We start from the raw sequence: 18,483 nt of genomic DNA, 5'->3' as shown, positions 1-18,483 counted from the left end.
GAATTCCTCCAGCCTTACTCGGATCCAGGAAGTAGACTGCTGACAGCACAATTTCCCACCAGTGAAAATTTGTGCAGTAGGGGCAGCATCCTGCATCCCATTTCCTGTGGTTCCACAGATTCACAGTCCAGGATCCCAAACACAGTCCTACTGATGGCGAGGAGGTGGGCATTCTAGCGCTCCACTCCAGATGACCATGCACAGACTCTTTTCACCTCCTGACTCAGGAGAAGACCCCTTCTGACCACAGGGACACCCCTCCACTTCCTGTGCCTGCTGGTCAGTCTCTGCTGTAGGGAGGAGACAGTCGGTCCAGCCCTGTGTCCAGTCCAGAGGACCTCATACAGATGCCTGCTGACCACAGGAACACAGTCAGTCTCTGCTGCAGAGAGGAGGTGGTTAGTCCAGCGCAGTGTCCAGTCCAGAGGACCTCATACAGATGCCCGACAACAGGAAATTGCCCCCCTTGGTGTGCTGCCCCCCCTCTTTTGCTTTGTCAGCACATATCTGAATCTCACACTTCTGCAAAAAGTGTTGAGTATGCAGGAATTGGTGCAAAGTGTTGCAATTCTTTTGCTGAAAGTTATCGCATGGTTAAGTCAGAGTAAAAAAGCATGCAGTGTGTGGGGTGTATTTAGTGTATCAAAATCCGACTTTTTTCAAATGGGGGGATGTCGTTGCTCCCTTTCTCCTGTCCATGTCCGATCCTTGCTGAGATGTCCTCTGTCCTCCAGTCTGTCTGTTCCTTATGAAACTTCCCAGTTTGCTGGAGCTCAGACACTGCTATCCTTCCCTCTGCAGACCCCTCGTGTGGCTCTCACAGTCAGAACTCATCAGCGGAAGGCTTCTGAGACTTTTGAAACACTTTAAAACAAGTAAATCACAACCTTTTTTTTTTAGCTTGTTCTTATGTTTCTACATATTGTTTTTTACTTCATAGGCAGACTTTTAGTCTGTTTCCATCGCAGCTCTCCAAGAAATCTGAAGACCAGTTACTTCTGGCCTGCCTGTCTCACTAAGACACAAGGAAGTAAAGAACTTTGAAAACCACAGCACGGTTTCAATCCCGACATGTGACTAACTGTGAAACGGTTCCTCACACCTCGCACGACTTCACTGAGATCCTAGATCCTTCTCATCATCATCATCACATACTGAGACCTCAAGAAGGTGTGTCTGTGATCATGCAGGAAGCCAGAGAGCTGCATAGTCTTTCTGATTCAGGCTCTGTACAGACCAACACCAATTCTGAAGAGCTCTGGACTGACCATCGCAGAGACCTGCTCCATCTGACACTGGGACAGGCTCTCTTCAGACATCAGAATGGTGAAGATGCTATTGTTTTGGCTGTTGATTTTGAACACTTTTGAAGGTATGAAGATATCTGGAGGGTAACCGGTTATTACAGATATCACATCGTATAACAGAATTGGGTGCTTTGAACATTGAGTCATAATTCTGCATTCGTCTAATTTTATTAAACATGGCTGTTGCTTTGTGTGTGCTACAACATGCTACAGTGTGTCAAAGAAAGAAAGCAGGGATTAAACATTTGAAAAAATAACAAGGTTTTTATTGCTTTGAAATGATTCACCCTTACTTCAGCCTAGCCTGATCCACCATACAGCACAGACAGGAGAACACGTTAGTTTCTACGAGGGATGAGAACCATAAAAACAACTCTAATCAAGACTGGGATTACAAAGTATCTCCTTACTTGATTAGTGTGATTTTATGAACACCTTACCTGTGTTGGCCTCCCTTACCAGGGTCCAGATCCAGTCTGTCCCGGATCGCAGGGGGTCAGGATGCGAAGGAAGGAGAGTGGCCCTGGATGGTTTATCTCAAGATCGTTCCTTTCAGAGGGAAGCCTTTGGATGTCGGTGAATGTGGAGGCTCTCTGATCGACAAGAACTGGGTTCTCACTGCAGCCCACTGCTTTGATGAGTGAGTGACTTCTGTCTCCTATGTTTAAAATTGTGTCTGAGCTCTGTTGACAGCAGCTTTCCCACCTAGACGCCTGATCGTTAACATAAACCATATCCTGATCTCTGTATCTGAGCTCCTTTAACACGAACAACAGCAGGTGTCCCACCTGGAGTCCTGATCTCTCTATCTGAGCTCCTTTAACACGAACAACAGCAGGTGTCCCACCTGGAGTCCTGATCTCTGTATCTGAGCTTCATTAACACAAACAACAGCAGGTGTCCCACCTGGAGTCCTGATCTCTGTATCTGAGCATCATTAACACAAACAACAGCAGGTGACCCACCTGGAGTCCTGATCTCTGAATCTGAGCTCTTTTAATACAAACAACAGCAGGTGTCCCACCTGGAGTCCTGATCTCTATATCCAGGTTCCAGTAACACAAACAAAACACCAAAAATCTAGTTCCGTCTGATTCCAGAGAAATCCCAAGAATGCAAGGCATGACTTGCTTCCATTCACTGATCTTTTTCAATCCAGTCTTTGCTACCGTGCCCATCCCCATTAACAATAACGTATTGCAGATCCCTTAAATGGTGGCAATCCAGGGTGATCCTTGGAGCATACCAGCTGGACAGCAGCCACGATAACCAGCAGATGCGCTCCATGAAGAAGGTCATCATTCATGGGCAATACACCAGTCCTGCAAAGGGCTCTGACATCGCCCTGGTGGAGCTGGACAGCCCAGTGTCCAGCAATGCGTACATTAGACCCGTCACTCTGGCCAGTGAAGCCCAGGCCTTCAACGAGACATCAGAGTGCTGGGCTACGGGCTGGGGTGAAGTCGGGACCAACGGTAGGAGATGCGTTCATTGTCGTGGTCTTAGAAAAGGCCACTCCTGAAGCAGATGACCAAATGCCAAGAGCACCCCTCAGTGAAAACGAGGGCCAGTGCAGGCTGCAGTTGAAACGCATGCACTTTCACTCCTTGCTTTGCTGCAGTAGGGACGTCACTCTCCGACACGGGCTGGCTCCTGATGTTTCTGCAGAAATACTGAACCATTGACATCCCTGCCTGGCCGACTGACCCACCTGTCCCTTTCTCCCTCTGTAGAGGCTCTGAAACATCCGCGCACACTTCAGGAAGTCCAGCTCCCCATCATAGACAACAAGAGCTGTCAGAAGATGCAGAGAGGCCTCCGGATTCAGAAAGAGATGATGTGCGCTGGTCTCAAAAGAGGAGGGAAGGACACCTGCCAGGTGCGACAGAGAGGGGGCTGGGAGGGGGGCTCTCAGTGTGTGAGCTGAGCCAGTTACTGTCTTCATGAGTCCAGATTCACTTACAGTAGAGAGTAGAGTAGTTTACTGCCATATGTACATTGGAATTCTTAATCGCGCTGATCTCTCGGGACATACACAGGATAACAGACAACTTTAACCCCTGACTGATGACACTAGAGCCCCTGAAGGACTGGGAAGCTCACAGACTGAACTGAGCCAGCCACTGTCTTCATGAGTCCAGAATGAACGGTGACCTTTAACCCCCAACTGAAGACACTTTCGTATCTCTCCCCAGGGTGACTCTGGAGGACCACTGGTCTGTAAACAGAGCAACAGCTGGGTCCAGGCTGGGATTGTGAGCTTCGGGTACGGAAAGGGCTGTGCTCGCAGTAAGCACCCTGGGATCTACACCCGGGTCTCTAGCTACAGGGACTGGATAAAGAAACACACTGGGATCTGAGGCTCCAGCTGAGGACAGCGCCCCTGGCTGACTTGCTGGCAAACTGCAGGCTTAGCTCAATATGATATTTGATTTATCACTGGTCACAGTAGCCTCAGTGTCTTCCGCATCTGTTTAACTCATCCGTTTATATCTCTCACATTTACATGAAGACCTGGATAGAGGAGTCCTGCACTCTTACTGAGTCTCATTTGTCTCCTCTCTCTGGTGAGACTCTGCTCTTGGCTTTGCTCTGCCTGCTATTTTTATTGCCGAGTGACTTGGTTGTCTCCTCTCTTTCATTGGTTGTGTTGTGATTGTGTAATAAAACAATAAAGCTCAAAGCACTCATACTCTTGGACTGAGTCTATGTTCACACATTTTAAAAATGGATGGTTGAGTTAACATGCAGCTCAGGGTGAAATGAACCATGTATCAGGGGTCCTGGAGGGAAATTGAGCCTCAGTTCATCCAATTAATGACAAACTAGCTGAGGGTGACCTGATTCAATGAGGGCTGATTATAAGAGATCTCTCACCAGTTTTTAGTGACTATCATCATCTCCGTGATCATCACAATTACGCTCATCAATGTCACTACCACTCTCATCATCATCTTTCTGATGCAGTGTGGTTGTTCAGCTGGGAATTAAGTGTTTATCAAGAGCCTAGGGGAGAAACTGAGCTGCACTGCAATTGTTTCCAGTTAAAGAAACAATTGCAGAAGGGTGACTTGACTTATTGCAAGCAGAAAAAAATCCCATAAAAGACCTCTCTTGCTTCAACCCCATTGCCATCATCTCCATGACAATGACGTTCATCTCCTCCATTACTATGGAGCATCTTCGCCATCATCAGAATCAACAGTGTCATCTCCATCACTGCCAGTATTCACATCACCAGCATCACCATGATCTCCAGGAAAATGATCATCATCGTCAACGTCACCTCCATAACCATGGCCACCATCATAATCATCTATACTATTGGAATCACCAACATATTATGACCCTGACTGGGTGACAGCTCACAGCCCAAGGCTACAATAAGGAGATTGTGGCATTCAGGCAAGCAAGCTGTCACGGTCGTCATCCCTCCAACCCTTTTGTATTTTAGTAGATTACCTGCATCTGCCCCCTGTTTTGTCTCCTTATTTAAGCCTGGAGCTCTCGCTATTCCTGGCTCAGCACTGGGAGATGGATGCCCAGAAGGCCGCCTACCAGCGCGTCCAGGAGAGACCCGATGGCATAGGCTTCCTCATGGTGTCCTGACCAGCTGAGTCCGGGGCTTGGAGCATCTGGCCTCGTTACCCTGGTTTTATTCCCTGTCCCTGTTCTGGATCCAATTCCGGATTTTAACCTTGTTTTGTCTCGTCTTGGACAGATCCCCTGGTTCTTGGACTCTGGACTGAGCCCCGGATGCCCCCTTTGGACTGTCTGGATCTGTTTGCCCTTGCCACGCCCCCCCAAGCCCCAGATCACCGTCGTCACGCCCCCCTGTCTGTCCACCCGTCCTGATCCTCTACGTCTCTTCCCTGTTGTCCTTCTCCACCTACTTCCGGATTATACCGTCTGCATAGGGTCCTGAACTATGCTTCATGGGAGCCGGTCCGAGCGCATTTCTGCTGGGGCTCCAAATCAAGACTTTCAGTTCAAACTTCCCCTTACCAAGCCGACACCCAGTCTGCTAATTAAACGAATCCTTAATGCCCGACATGCCACAATGAAGGTGCTCTGTGATTTGAACGACATGAAGACGTGCTGCCAGTGTGACCGTCGCGATTCCGTGCGGGCTCGTCTCCTCCGCCACCCATTCTGTCCTGCAGCACCTGGAGCGCGAACCCGGGTCTCTGGCGTAATGCAACAGGGAACCAGCCGCATGAGCTAAAGGAGACGTCCCTCAGCCCTGGCAGCCGAGGTCCTTGCTACGCACAGGGAGAGAGGTGACGTCACCATATCCGAACTAGCTCCGCTACACCAGCGGACTTGATTGATTAGATCGATTAGAGACCCCTGTCCCCGTGATCTGAAACCTGAGAGCCCCAAGACCAAGAACCTGCCTGAATCCTGTCCTGCCAGCGCCTTTCCCAAGGTGCTCTTCTTTGCCTCTTCCAGTTCCTTGATCCTGTATTTTCTCCATTTTTTCTCTCTTTCCCCTGCGTGGTGCCGTAGAAGGAATCTTCCCCCGCTCTCCACTACAGGGCCCCTAACACCACCGAGCCAAATCGTTTCTCTAAACCTCTTAAAAATCAACATCTCATAAAATAATCTTAAAAATAAAAATTATCTCAAATATAACATCTCTGAACTGCTCCTCTCTCCCTGGTTGTCATGTGAGCATGTCTCTCATCAGCATTACCTGGGCTTCCAATCAGGAGTTCTGTATTAAATCCTCATGCAACATACCCCTCGTTCGTCTCAGAACCACTCCATCGGCTACTCAGCTAAGGTGCAATCTTTTCTTCCTCTAGAAGCCTGGAAAACTGTATTATTTTTTTTCTCTTGAGCCATAATGCTTGCATTACCTTGTGAGCAACAAGCTCTTCTCTAAGACCTTGTTACTTGTGTTGAATGAGTGACGGAACTTGGCTCTGAGCGACCACACGCCGGCTCTCTACCTCCACAACACATCGAACCTCTAACCAGGGAAAAGGCAGGCCTAAAGACCCACCATGTTACATTCGGCAAACTCTGCCAGCCTGCGGAAAACACCCAGCTCCTGGAGCTGGATTCCCAGAGTCAGAGCGCTGTGCCTTTACTGAGGGTGGCTTGTTGGGTTCACAGTCAGCAGCCCACAGTGCCTTAGAGCAACACAGAGCATCACAGAGCAGACACCTGTCTGCTGACCTGGAGTCTTGAACATCTGTGTCCATCTGGCCCTGAAACAGATCCCAAGGCAAGGGAGAGTCTTACTGAGGTGTTATCGCACAGGGGTCTGTATCTTCATCCTTCAGCACTTTTCAGGGCTGGATATCATCTGGCCCTGTCACCGTTTCAAGCCCAGATACCATCCGACACGGGTTCTGGGTGCAGATATGATCGGGCCCTGTCAGCTCCTCTGGGGTCCAGATACCGTGCACAGATGCAATCGAGTCCAGCAGAGATACAGCTCTCAGTTCTGCCTCTTCAGCAAGAGGGAAGATTCCAGTCTGCTGGGGGGAGTGGTTACCAGTGCTGGTGGATCTGTATAAAGCTCAGGGTCTCCAGATACCTGCAGTGGAGTGGGAGCAGCAGTCAGTCCTCTGTGTCCAGGGTCCAGCAGTAGTCAGGGAAGCTCAATCTGCGGTGTTGAGTGTCCAGTGAGAAGCTTGGGAAGGTCAGTCCTCTGTGTCAGTCTAGTGTCAAGTGAGAAGCTTGGGAAGGTCAGTCCTCTGTGTCCAGTGAGGTGTCGGTGAGATGAAGACACTTGTCCTGCAGCTGCTGTTTTGGATCCTGATCCTGGACACGTGTGAAGGTAAGGAGTGACCAAGCTCGTGGCTCATTTCTCCTCCAATGACCTTGCATGTTCACAGGCAGCAGGCTCTGGCTGGCTTAAAGCTGAGTTCCTAATTTATACCTTTTCCACATCAAAGGGTCAATTGAAAAAGCCAAGAGGCTGAGTAAGACTCCTAGACAGCAGGTTTCTGTTATCCGGCTTTGTGCGCCCCCTGGGGGAAAGGGCTGCAGCTCATGACTTCTCTCCCCATCAAACAGTCTGAAACCAGCGCGAGCGGAGAAGCGGACGCTGGTGAGCTCCATGTCAGAGCAGTGACACAGCAGGTTCGATCGCCTGAAACAGGGCTGTAGATCAGACCGACTGGGACCTAGTTGGAAATCTGTCGGTCTCACCGAGAGGCGCCCTGACCGTGTTTGAGCAAGCACTGGGAGTACTGGGATGAGGGTATAAAGGGCTGTGGCAACGATTATAGAATGTGAATTCTACCATCAATCGGTTAGATTCTCACCATCCGCTGCGACGATAGAGCTCAGTCCATCCTTCAGGATCCCACCCATCCCGGCCACAGACTGTTCTCCCCCGGCGATCTGGCAAGCGGTTTCGCGCTATTAAAGCACAGATGCTGGACTCAAGAACAGCTTCTACTCTGCTGCAGTACAAATCCTCAACAGCTGACTGCAACACCCCAGACTTGATGCACATCTGCACTATTCACTTTTTACTTGGTCTAACATGTGTCTTTTCTTTCACTATTACACATTTCTTGTGCTGGTAAATTAATTCATTATGTCATAATGTACTTACTGTCTATATCGTGTGGTGTCGTCTGCTGTATTGTGTGATGTGTATGTCCTAGGAGATCAGAGTGAATAAGATGTACAAGTATATATGGCAATAAACTTCTCTACTACTCTACTACTAGTCTTCCTTATCGTGTTCAAGTCAAAATAGTGCAGTGTTAATGTACTGGAGTGTCCAGTCAGTGTGTCTGTATTAGCCCCTCTCTCTCAGTGCAGTGTTAATGTACTGGAGTGTCCAGTCAGTCAGTGTGTCTGTATTAACCCCTCTCTCTCAGTGCAGTGTTAATGTACTGGAGTGTCCAGTCAGTCAGTGTGTCTGTATTAACCCCTCTCTCTCAGTGCAGTGTTAATGTACTGGAGTGTCCAGTCAGTCAGTGTGTCTGTATTAACCCCTCTCTCTCTCCAGTGTCCAGCTCTCCTCTGTCCAGAAGCTCCATAGTGGGTGGACAGGATGCGAAGGAGGGACGGTGGCCCTGGATGGCTTCTCTCAATCTTGTTATGCGCAGTGCAGGGAGAGGAGGAGTCTGTGGTGGCTCCCTGATCAGTGATCGCTGGGTTCTCACTGCAGCGCACTGTGTGGAATTGTAAGTATCTACTGCTTTACTTTACCTTTATTATAACAAACACAGCTGGAAGATGGATGATAATAATAATAATAAAAATAATAATAATTATTATTATTATTGTAATATTACTTTATTGTGATATTACATTACATAACATTTCAAATTACTCAACAAAACAAAACAAGCACACATAAGAAATATAAGTACTTAGAAATACGTCAGAAAATAAATCATTAGAAAATGAAGCAGACAGTCTGTGCCAGTGCAGTGTGTGCCAGTGCAGTGAGTCAATGTGCCAGTGCAGTTGTGCCAGTGCAGTGTGTCAGTGTGCCAGTGCAGTGTGTCAGTGTGCCAGTGCAATGTGTGCCAGTGCAGTGTGTCAGTGTGCCAGTGTAGTGTGCGCCAGTGTAGACAGTCAGTGTGCCAGTGCAGTGTGTGCCAGTGTAGACAGTCAGTGTGCCAGTGTGGTGTGTGCCAGTGTAGACAGTGTGCCAGTGTAGACAGTCAGTATGCCAGTGCAGTGTGTGCCAGAGCAGTAACTCAGTGTTCCAGTGCAGTGTGTGCTAATGAAGTAACTCAGAGTGCCAGTGTGCCAGTACACCAATTCAGTAACAGCTTTTTGGAAAAGAAAGGTTCCCAAGCGAGGAGGCAGTTTAGTGACATTTCTGAGTTGAAATAATTTTTTTTACAGTAATTAGCATTTAAGACTCAACAGCCAATCCAGGATCAAATATTACACCTAAATTTTGTGTTTCATTGAAATGTAATTAGTATGAACATAATATTTGAGTATCATCAGCACAGAAATGTGATAAGAAGCCAGTGGTACAGTCTACACCTGAATGCAGGTGTGTTCCTATATGAACTGAGACGCTCTGCAGGGTCTCGTAGTGCCATCAATATCATAGTTCCCCTCACTTAAATAGCTTATTTCACCCCTACTCTTACTGACAGTGTCCTGGGATCTGTACTGACCAGCAGTCAGGACACCCCTACTCTTACTGACAGTGTCCTGGGGTCTGTACTGACCAGCAGTCAGGACACCCCTACTCTTACTGATAGTGTCCTGGGATCTGTACTGACCAGCAGTCAGGACACCCCTACTCTTACTGACAGTGTCCTGGGATCTGTACTGACCGGCAGTCAGGACACTGCAGGACCTGTAATGACTTAGTAGCCAAGACCTGGAACTACGATTTCACCCAGTTTACCTCATGGCTTTCTCTATCACCATACTGGGGAAATGGTTTGGAAAGACCGGACATGAGGAAAGGGCACCACCTAATGGTCCAAGGGCACCTCTTACAGTGGCAACCCTGTTGTCCTCAGAGGTCTCCCACTATAACAGCTGTCCCCTACTTTGCAGCCCCTTGAGTTGGTGGGAATCAAGTATCACGCTGGGAGGCTATCAGCTGTCGAATTCTAATGAATACCAGCAAACTCACTCAGTGAAGAGGATCATCGTGCATGAGATGTACTATAATGTCGAAGGAGGGTCTGATGTTGCCCTGATAGAGCTGAATGAGACTGCCACCATCAACCAATACGTCAAGCCCGTCGCCCTGGCTGAGGCCTCCAACAACATCTCTGCCAAGTGGGACTGCTGGGCCACAGGCTGGGGAAATGTCGGAAATTCAGGTAGGAGATGTTGCTGGTTTCGGAACTGGGAATATTGCACACCCACACTTTCAGTGCCACCCAGGTTTCGGAGCCAGGGTGTTTACTTTTCTGACCGTAGTTCAGGCACAATTGTCCCCTTGCATTCTGTCAGGAAGGGTGCTGAAGTGCGTGTGATCAGATGTGGAGATGTGGACTGAGATATCAGACTCTCCTCTCTGTCTCTGAGTGTCTTCCTTGCCTTCCAGTTTCTCTGTCTGAACCTGAGACGCTACAGGAAGTCCAGCTCCCCATCATAGACAACTTGGAGTGTCAGAAGATGTTAAAACAACATTACGTCATCCTGCCAGAGATGCTGTGTGCCGGGTACGAGGCAGGAGGCAAGGACACCTGTCAGGTAGGTTTACTGGAAAGGCAAAGTTCGGTTTGCTTGATTCCCATATACTGTACCTTTCCTGGGTCCATCCCGATAGTGTGGATGTACTGTAGCTGAGTCTGTCCCTGGATTGTCCTGATAGTGTGGATGTACTGTAGATGGGTCTGTCCCTGGATTGTCATGATAGTGTGGATGTCCTGTAGAAGAGTCTGTCCCTGGATTGTCCAGATAGTGTGGATGTAGATGGGTCTGTCCCTGGATTGTCCCGATAGTGTGGATGTATTGTAGATGAGTCTGTCCCTGGATTGTCCCAATAGTGTGGATGTATTGTAGATGAGTCTGTCCCTGGATTGTCCCGATAGTGTGGATGTACTGTAGATGAGTCTGTTCCTGGATTGTCCAAATAGTGTGGATGTATTGTAGATGAGTCTGTCCCTGGATTGTCCCAATAGTGTGGATGTACTGTAGATGAGTCTGTCCCTGGATTGTCCCGATAGTGTGGATCTATTGTAGATGAGTCTGTCCCTGGATTGTTCCGATAGTGTGGATGTACTGTAGAAGAGTCTGTTCCTGGATTGTCCAAATAGTGTGGATGTACTGTAGATGAGTCTGTTCCTGGATTGTCCCGACAGTGTGGATGTACTGTAGATGGGTCTGTCCCTGGATTGTCCCGATAGTGTGGATGTACCATAGATGAGGCTGTTCCTGGATTGTCCCGATAGTGTGGATGTACTGTAGATGGGTCTGTCCCTGGATTGTCCCAATAGTGTGGATGTACTGTAGATGAGTCTGTTCCTGGATTGTCCCGATAGTGTGGATGTACTGTAGATGGGTCTGTCCCTGGATTGTCCCAATAGTGTGGATGTACTGTAGAAGAGTCTGTCCCTGGATTGTCCTGATAGTGTGGATCTATTGTAGATGAGTCTGTCCCTGGATTGTCCCGATAGTGTGGATGTACTGTAGAAGAGTCTGTTCCTGGATTGTCCAAATAGTGTGGATGTACTGTAGATGAGTCTGTTCCTGGATTGTCCCGACAGTGTGGATGTACTGTAGATGGGTCTGTCCCTGGATTGTCCCGATACTGTGGATGTATTGTAGATGAGTCTGTCCCTGGATTGTCCTGATAGTGTGGATCTATTGTAGATGAGTCTGTCCCTGGATTGTCCCGATAGTTTGGATGTACTGTAGAAGAGTCTGTCCCTGGATTGTCCCGATAGTGTGTATGTACTGTAGATGAGTCTGTTCCTGGATTGTCCCGATAGTGTGGATGTACTGTAGATGGGTCTGACTCTGGATTGTCCCGATAGTGTGGATGTACTGTAGAAGAGTCTGTCCCTGGATTGTCCAAATAGTGTGGATGTACTGTAGATGAGTCTGTTCCTGGATTGTCCCGACAGTGTGGATGTACTGTAGATGGGTCTGTCCCTGGATTGTCCCGATAGTGTGGATGTACTGTAGATGGGTCTGACTCTGGATTGTCCCGATAGTGTGGATGTACTGTAGAAGAGTCTGTCCCTGGATTGTCCCGATAGTGTGGATGTACTGTAGATGAGTCTGTTCCTGGATTGTCCAAATAGTGTGGATGTACTGTAGATCAGTCTGTTCCTGGATTGTCCCGATAGTGTGGATGTACTGTAGATGAGTCTGTTCCTGGATTGTCCAAATAGTGTGGAAGTACTGTAGAAGAGTCTGTCCCTGGATTGTCCCGATAGTGTGGATGTACTGTAGATGAGTCTGTTCCTGGATTGTCCCGATAGTGTGGATGTACTGTAGATGGGTCTGACTCTGGATTGTCCCGATAGTGTGGATGTACTGTAGAAGAGTCTGTCCCTGGATTGTCCCGATAGTGTGGATGTACTGTAGATGAGTCTGTTCCTGGATTGTCCAAATAGTGTGGATGTACTGTAGATGAGTCTGTTCCTGGATTGTCCCGATAGTGTGGATGTACTGTAGATGAGTCTGTTCCTGGATTGTCCTGATAGTGTGAATGTACTATAGATAGGTCTGACTCTGGATTGTCCCGATAGTGTGGATGTACTGTAGAAGAGTCTGTCCCTGGATTCTTCTGATAGTGTGGGTGTAGAAGAGTCTGTTCCTGGATTGTCCAGATAGTGGTGTAGAAGAGTCTGTTCCTGGATTGTGCCGATAATGTGGGTGTAGATGGGTCTGTTCCTGACTTGTCCCGATAGTGTGGATGTACTGTAGATGGGTCTGACTCTGGATTGTCCCGATAGTGTGGGTGTAGAAGAGTCTGTTCCTGGATTGATCCGATAATGTGGGTGTAGATGAATCTGTTCTTGGATTGTCCTGATATAGTGTTGGTGTAGATGAGTCTGTTCCTGGATTGTCCCGATAGTGTGGGTGTAGATGAGTCTGTTCCTGGATTGTCCCGATTGTGTGGGTGTACAGTAGACGAGTCTGACCCTGGATCTTCAGCAATGAAGGAGGTGACTGATCGATCACTCTCTCGCTCTCCTCAGCCTCTCACCGTTGACTCTCCCTGATCTCTCTCTCTCTCTGCAGGGCGACTCTGGGGGCCCCCTGGTCTGTCGGAAAAATAAGAGGAGCCCCTGGCTCCAGGCCGGGATCGTCAGCTTTGGGCTGCAATGTGCCGTCCCGCTATCCCCCGGAATCTACACCCGGGTCTCCACCTACAGGGACTGGATAAAGAAACACACTGGGATCTGAGGCTCCATCTGAGGACAGTGCCCCTGGCTGACTTGCTGGCAAACTGCAGGCTTAGCTCAATATGATATTTGATTTATCACTTGTCAATGTCACCTTTTGTACTGTTCCCACTATTACCTCCTCTCTCCCTCTTGTGTGTTTATTACTGAGGGATTCTCTGCGATCTCCGTTCTCTCACTGTCTCTCCTGTCCTGTGGTGTGTGTTTATTACTGAGGGATTATCTGGGATATCCTCTCTCTCTCACTGTGTCTCCTGTCCTGCGGTGTATTTTTATTACTAAGGAATATTCTGGGATCTCCTCTCTCTCTGGTGAGGCTGTGCTCTTGGCTTTGCTCTGCTTGCTGTGAGAGATCAGATATAATTGTCTCTCTTTTGGCAACTCAATAAAATGCAAGCATTCAAGCTCTTGGTCTGGGGTCTGACCTTATTGGAATTTCAACTCTGTACAGCAGTGAATGCATCTCCCCCTGAAATGTGTTGTCAAGTGCTGTGAAGATATAACTCATTTCAGAAATGGTGCATCTCAATGTTCTCTTGTAAAGGCTTGTATTGCAGGGTGTTGCTAATGTATACTGTTTCACTTCAATGAGAATGGTTAGTCACAATGATGGTGGTGTATTTGTTTCTGAGAAGATTTACATAGATACATCGGTAAAAAGAAAATTGGATTAATACAACAATTTAGGTTGGTTGTATTACAGTACTGCAGTAGAGTGAGGAGCCTGCAGGGGGCACTGTCCTCCCGAGCAGAAATGAGATTATTTCATTAGTTTCAGAAAATGAGAAAAATTCAGTTCATGAGGCAGATTTAATGTATCAACTTCCCTCTGCAAAAGCTATATATATAAGCTATTATAATTATTAATCAATATTACAATATTATATTAATATAATATGTATTTCAATTTATATATATACAATCTTGGATTTGTGGTAAATAATGTCACAATATCCCTAAAGCAGCAGAAGTTAATTTTCCCTAAAATATGTCCAGGGAGTCCAGGGACCAATGTTGTAAATCAGAATGCAGGCGTCCTGACTCCTGATACTCTCAGTAAGAGTAGGGGTGTCCTGTCTGCTGGTCAGTACACATTGCAGGACACTGTCGGTAAGAGTAGGGGTGTCCTGACAGCCGGACAGTACAGACCCCTGGACACTGTCAGTAAGAGTAGGGGTGTCCTGACTGGTCCGTACAGATCCCAGGACGCTGTCAGTAAGAGTAGGGGTGTCCTGACTGTTGGACAGTACAGACCCCTGGACACTGTCAGTTAGAGTAGGGGTGTCCTGACTGCCGGTCAGAATAGATCCTGGGACACTGTCAGTAAGAGTAGGGGTGTCCTGACTGGTCAGTACAGACCCCAGGACACTGTCAGTAAGAGTAGGGGTGTGCACCCCCATGTTATGAATAACCTCCTTCTGGGATGCACAGTCTGTCCTCCCTTAAATTCACACTTAATCCCCCTGGTGCAGCAGTTTCTGTCTCCTGCTCCTGATCTGTGTGGCCTGGATAAGGCTGCACTTCAGTGTGTTCAGTGTGGGAGGATGTGGATTCCTGGTGGGCACTGGAATCCTTCAGGCTGAAAGATACTATAAAACTGCAAATAAGTTTTATAGCAGCATGATAAAGAAATAGCTGAAGCTCAAAACACCCAGAACTCCCCATAGTGGGAGAGCGTTCAAGAAATGCAGAAGTTTTTTAAAGAGGTCATTAAACTATAAACCATTTGGTCATTACATGTGAGTTCTTAACACACTAGATGACAAACTAAGTAACTTCCTAAAGAACTCTTTTTCCTCTTACATCTGGTCTAGAAAACCACACCTACAGAATTCTTTAAGCGCAAAAAATGTACTTTCTGTGTCAGCTCACTTTCTTCACTATGCTGCTAGTGTCCAAAAGAAGCAGCCCTAGAGCCCTTGTATACACAAGATCCAGGTGGCCAATGGGAAACAGCTGTGAGCACTCAACCCTGTGAAACTATCATTTGGCCCTCAGTTGCTGCACACAGGTTCCTGGTATTTGTAGTTCCGGCTTGTAGGCTTTAGTTGGGAACTACAAATATTATGGTGGCAAATCAATTGGAGCTGCTGGGTGCTGCTGAGCTCCAGCCTCCTGTCCAGAAAGTCATGGTCTCTGCAGACCAAAAAGTTCAGTGAGAACCAGTAGGAAGAGAAACCCGAATCCGTCTGACTCAGGGTGTCTGTTTTTCAACTGTGGGACATCGACTTCCAAGACTAACCGTGCCATCACCCTGAGTGATTATTCATGACAATGAACACACAAAGTGAATGTGCATAAAAGTGACAGTATTGTTACAGCTTTGGGTGACTGAGAAGTGTCTCTGTGACACTGGGAAGAGTCACCACTTCTAACCTCAAAGCAGAGAGGATGTTTGCTGAGGTCTGGGGGGTCCCCCTGAGCAGAAACAGTAGTAAAGTTTATCTTAGTACGCCTAGGGAGCTTCTGGGTTAATGATTGCAAAGGAGCAGGGCAGAAAGACACTGTAGAAGTTCACCTCAAGAGCACAAGAGAGAGAGCAGGAGGAGAGGCAGGAGGAAATGAGAGGAAGAAGGAGGAAACAAGGAGAGCAGGGAGAAGAGAGAGGAGTCCAGAGGAGTTGGGATTTCAGGTTGCGCCAGCCGAGAGCCCTTACTGCATGATCATCCAAATCAAACCTGACTGGAGCTCAGTACTTGAACCTTATTAGAGAGATAGCGCCTTTTTCTGTGTTTTTAGAGAACATGGGTTTCCTGGGTAAAAGATACCCCAGTTAGAAACGTCTTTCTGATTAGGGTGCATTTTTATGGATAGGAAGATAGACTCCCACTTATTTTGTGGCATCCGAGGTGCAGAGAGAGATTTAACTGCAGGTTGCTTTGTATTCAGTTAGAAGGCAGCTCATCTCTTGTGTGGCCTCTGTAAGCATATTAAGAGTTTAGTGTTTAGTAGCAGTCTGGGGTTTTTCTGGGTGACCAGAATGTTAGGCCTCTGAAACACTTTGTCTGTAAATACTAAATAATAAGTTGAAAATCTCTGTCATTTGATTTGTTTCCCGTATAGCACTATGAAAAGCGATCTATAAAAAATATTCTAAATAAATGCTTGTTGCAAGAAAATAAATGACTACCCAGCAGTCCATGGAGAAAGTAATACTCAGCAGCCCCTAAGGAAATGACTACCCAGCATCCCCTGGTGAGACGCCAAACCATCAGGCCTTGGAGAACCGGCTACCCAGCTGTCCCTGGAGAAATGCCTACCCAGCAGCCTTTGCAGAATCGCCTACTCAGCTCCCCCTGGTGAAACTACCCAGCAGCCCCTGGAGAAACAACTACCTAGCTCCCCCTGGTGAAACTACCCAGAAGCCCCAGGAGAAAAGACTACCCAGCAGCTCCTGGGGTCTCTCACAGTTTCTGTCGATGCGACCCCAGCCCAACAGACAGCAGCAGCAGATTCTAGGGCAGTCTTGGTGGGGTCGACCAGGTGGATGGGACTGATGTAGGCTGTGAAGGATGCTCTCCCGTCCAGCTCCACCATGGCGATGTCAAAGCCGTCAGTTATGTCTCTGAAGTGCTCGTGAACGACGACCTTCCTCAGTGAGAACACCTGCTCGAAAATCATGGGGTTCAACAGCTGGAAACGCCCCAGGATCACCTGGGAACTGTTCAGTTTATCATCACTGCAAAAGGAAATAATTTAACAATAGTCATGACAGAGAAACAAGTTATAGTGACATGCTCTTAGGTTTATTTAGTGAGATACAGACACTCAGGTGTAAGAGCAGTGAGGTACAGACGCTCACGTGTAAGAGCAGTGAGGTACAGACGCTCACGTGTAAGAGCACTGAGATACAGACGCTCACGTGTAAGAGCACTGAGATACAGACGCTCAGGTGTAAGAGCAGTGAGGTACAGACGCTCAGGTGTAAGAGCAGTGAGGTACAGACGCTCACGTGTAAGAGCACTGAGATATAGACACTCAGGTGTAAGAGCAATGAGGTACAGACGCTCACGTGTAAGAGCACTGAGATACAGACGCTCACGTGTAAGAGCAATGAGGTACAGACACTCAGGTGTAAGAGCAGTGAGGTACAGACGCTCACGTGTAAGAGCAGTGAGGTACAGACACTCAGGTGTAAGAGCAATGAGGTACAGACACTCAGGTGTAAGAGCAATGAGGTACAGATGCTCAGGTGTAAGAGCAGTGAGGTACAGACGCTCACGTGTAAGAGCAGTGAGGTACAGACACTCAGGTGTAAGAGCAGTGAGGTACAGACGCTCACGTGTAAGAGCACTGAGATACAGACGCTCAGGTATAAGAGCAGTGAGGTACAGACGCTCACGTGTAAGAGCAGTGAGGTACAGACGCTCACGTGTAAGAGCACTGAGATACAGACGCTCAGGTGTAAGAGCAGTGAGGTACATACACTCAGGTGTAAGAGCAGTGAGGTACAGACGCTCACGTGTAAGAGCAATGAGGTACAGACACTCAGGTGTAAGAGCAGTGAGGTACAGACGCTCAGGTGTAAGAGCAGTGAGGTACAGATGCTCAGGTGTAAGAGCAGTGAGGTACAGACGCTCACGTGTAAGAGCAGTGAGGTACAGACGCTCACGTGTAAGAGCACTGAGATACAGACGCTCAGGTATAAGAGCAGTGAGGTACATACACTCAGGTGTAAGAGCAGTGAGGTACAGACGCTCACGTGTAAGAGCACCACTGTCCCTCCTTCATATCCCCACTGACCACCACAGAGCTCCTGAACTGGTCCGTGCACATGAAATCGAGACTGGGCAAACTGTCCACTTCCTTCTGATCATTATCGCTGTGATAAAGAAGCACCTGTATTAACAGAAGCAGGAATATGAGCAGAAGCAGGAGCAGGAGCAGAAGGACTTTACTTTTACCTTTAGTGTCCAGAGCCAGGATCCACAACAGAAGCTGCAAGTGTTACGATCCCTGCCTCTCGGCAACGAAAGAGGCAGAAGAAGGCGTAGCCTTAGTTCATTAGTCCACCTATCAGTGTATGCTTACACCACCTCACATCCGTCTCATCTGGTATTTAAGCATTAGTCTTTCCCTACCCCCTCGCTCAGTATTGGTTTCCCTTTCGAGCTACTTAGTTGCGCTACGCCTTCTACCTTCTCATACTGTTCTGGTTCCGACTTTGGTTTATCCCCTTTTACTACGTCTTTTGGATTACGGCTCGGCTTCGGTTGCTTTCTCCTAGTTTGGTTCTCTGGCTTCCCCTGGACTCTCGGCTCTCTCCTTCGTCTACGGTTTTGGATTACGGTCTGGCTTTGGCTACTCTCTCCCTGTTTGGATCACTGGCTTCCCCTGGACTCTCGGCTCTCTCCTTC

The 18,483-nt window shown here is 47.9% G+C and overlaps 2 protein-coding genes across 2 annotated transcripts; both read left to right on the top strand.

Moving 5' to 3' along the window:
• The first annotated feature begins 1,323 nt into the window (after positions 1-1,323).
• On the top strand, positions 1,324-3,667 carry LOC148833532 (serine protease 27-like). The gene is made up of 5 exons (XM_088916362.1): positions 1,324-1,372; positions 1,770-1,947; positions 2,511-2,782; positions 3,041-3,186; positions 3,503-3,667. The coding sequence occupies exons 1-5, from the start codon at positions 1,324-1,326 to the stop codon at positions 3,665-3,667; spliced, it is 810 nt and encodes a 269-aa protein (XP_088772488.1).
• Positions 3,668-6,859: 3,192 nt separating this feature from the next.
• LOC148833531 (mast cell tryptase-like) lies at positions 6,860-13,488 on the top strand. Its single transcript, XM_088916624.1, has 5 exons — positions 6,860-7,098; positions 8,287-8,464; positions 9,813-10,084; positions 10,312-10,460; positions 12,963-13,488. Exons 1-5 carry the CDS (start codon positions 7,041-7,043, stop codon positions 13,125-13,127), a joined length of 822 nt encoding a protein of 273 aa, XP_088772750.1. The 5' UTR covers positions 6,860-7,040; the 3' UTR covers positions 13,128-13,488.
• Positions 13,489-18,483: the final 4,995 nt, after the last annotated feature.

Source organism: Atractosteus spatula, chromosome 5 (genome assembly GCF_055471065.1).
Source record: "Atractosteus spatula isolate fAtrSpa1 chromosome 5, fAtrSpa1.hap1, whole genome shotgun sequence".
Classification (NCBI taxonomy): Eukaryota; Metazoa; Chordata; class Actinopteri; order Semionotiformes; family Lepisosteidae; genus Atractosteus; species Atractosteus spatula.
This window is presented reverse-complemented; position numbering and strand designations above follow the sequence as displayed.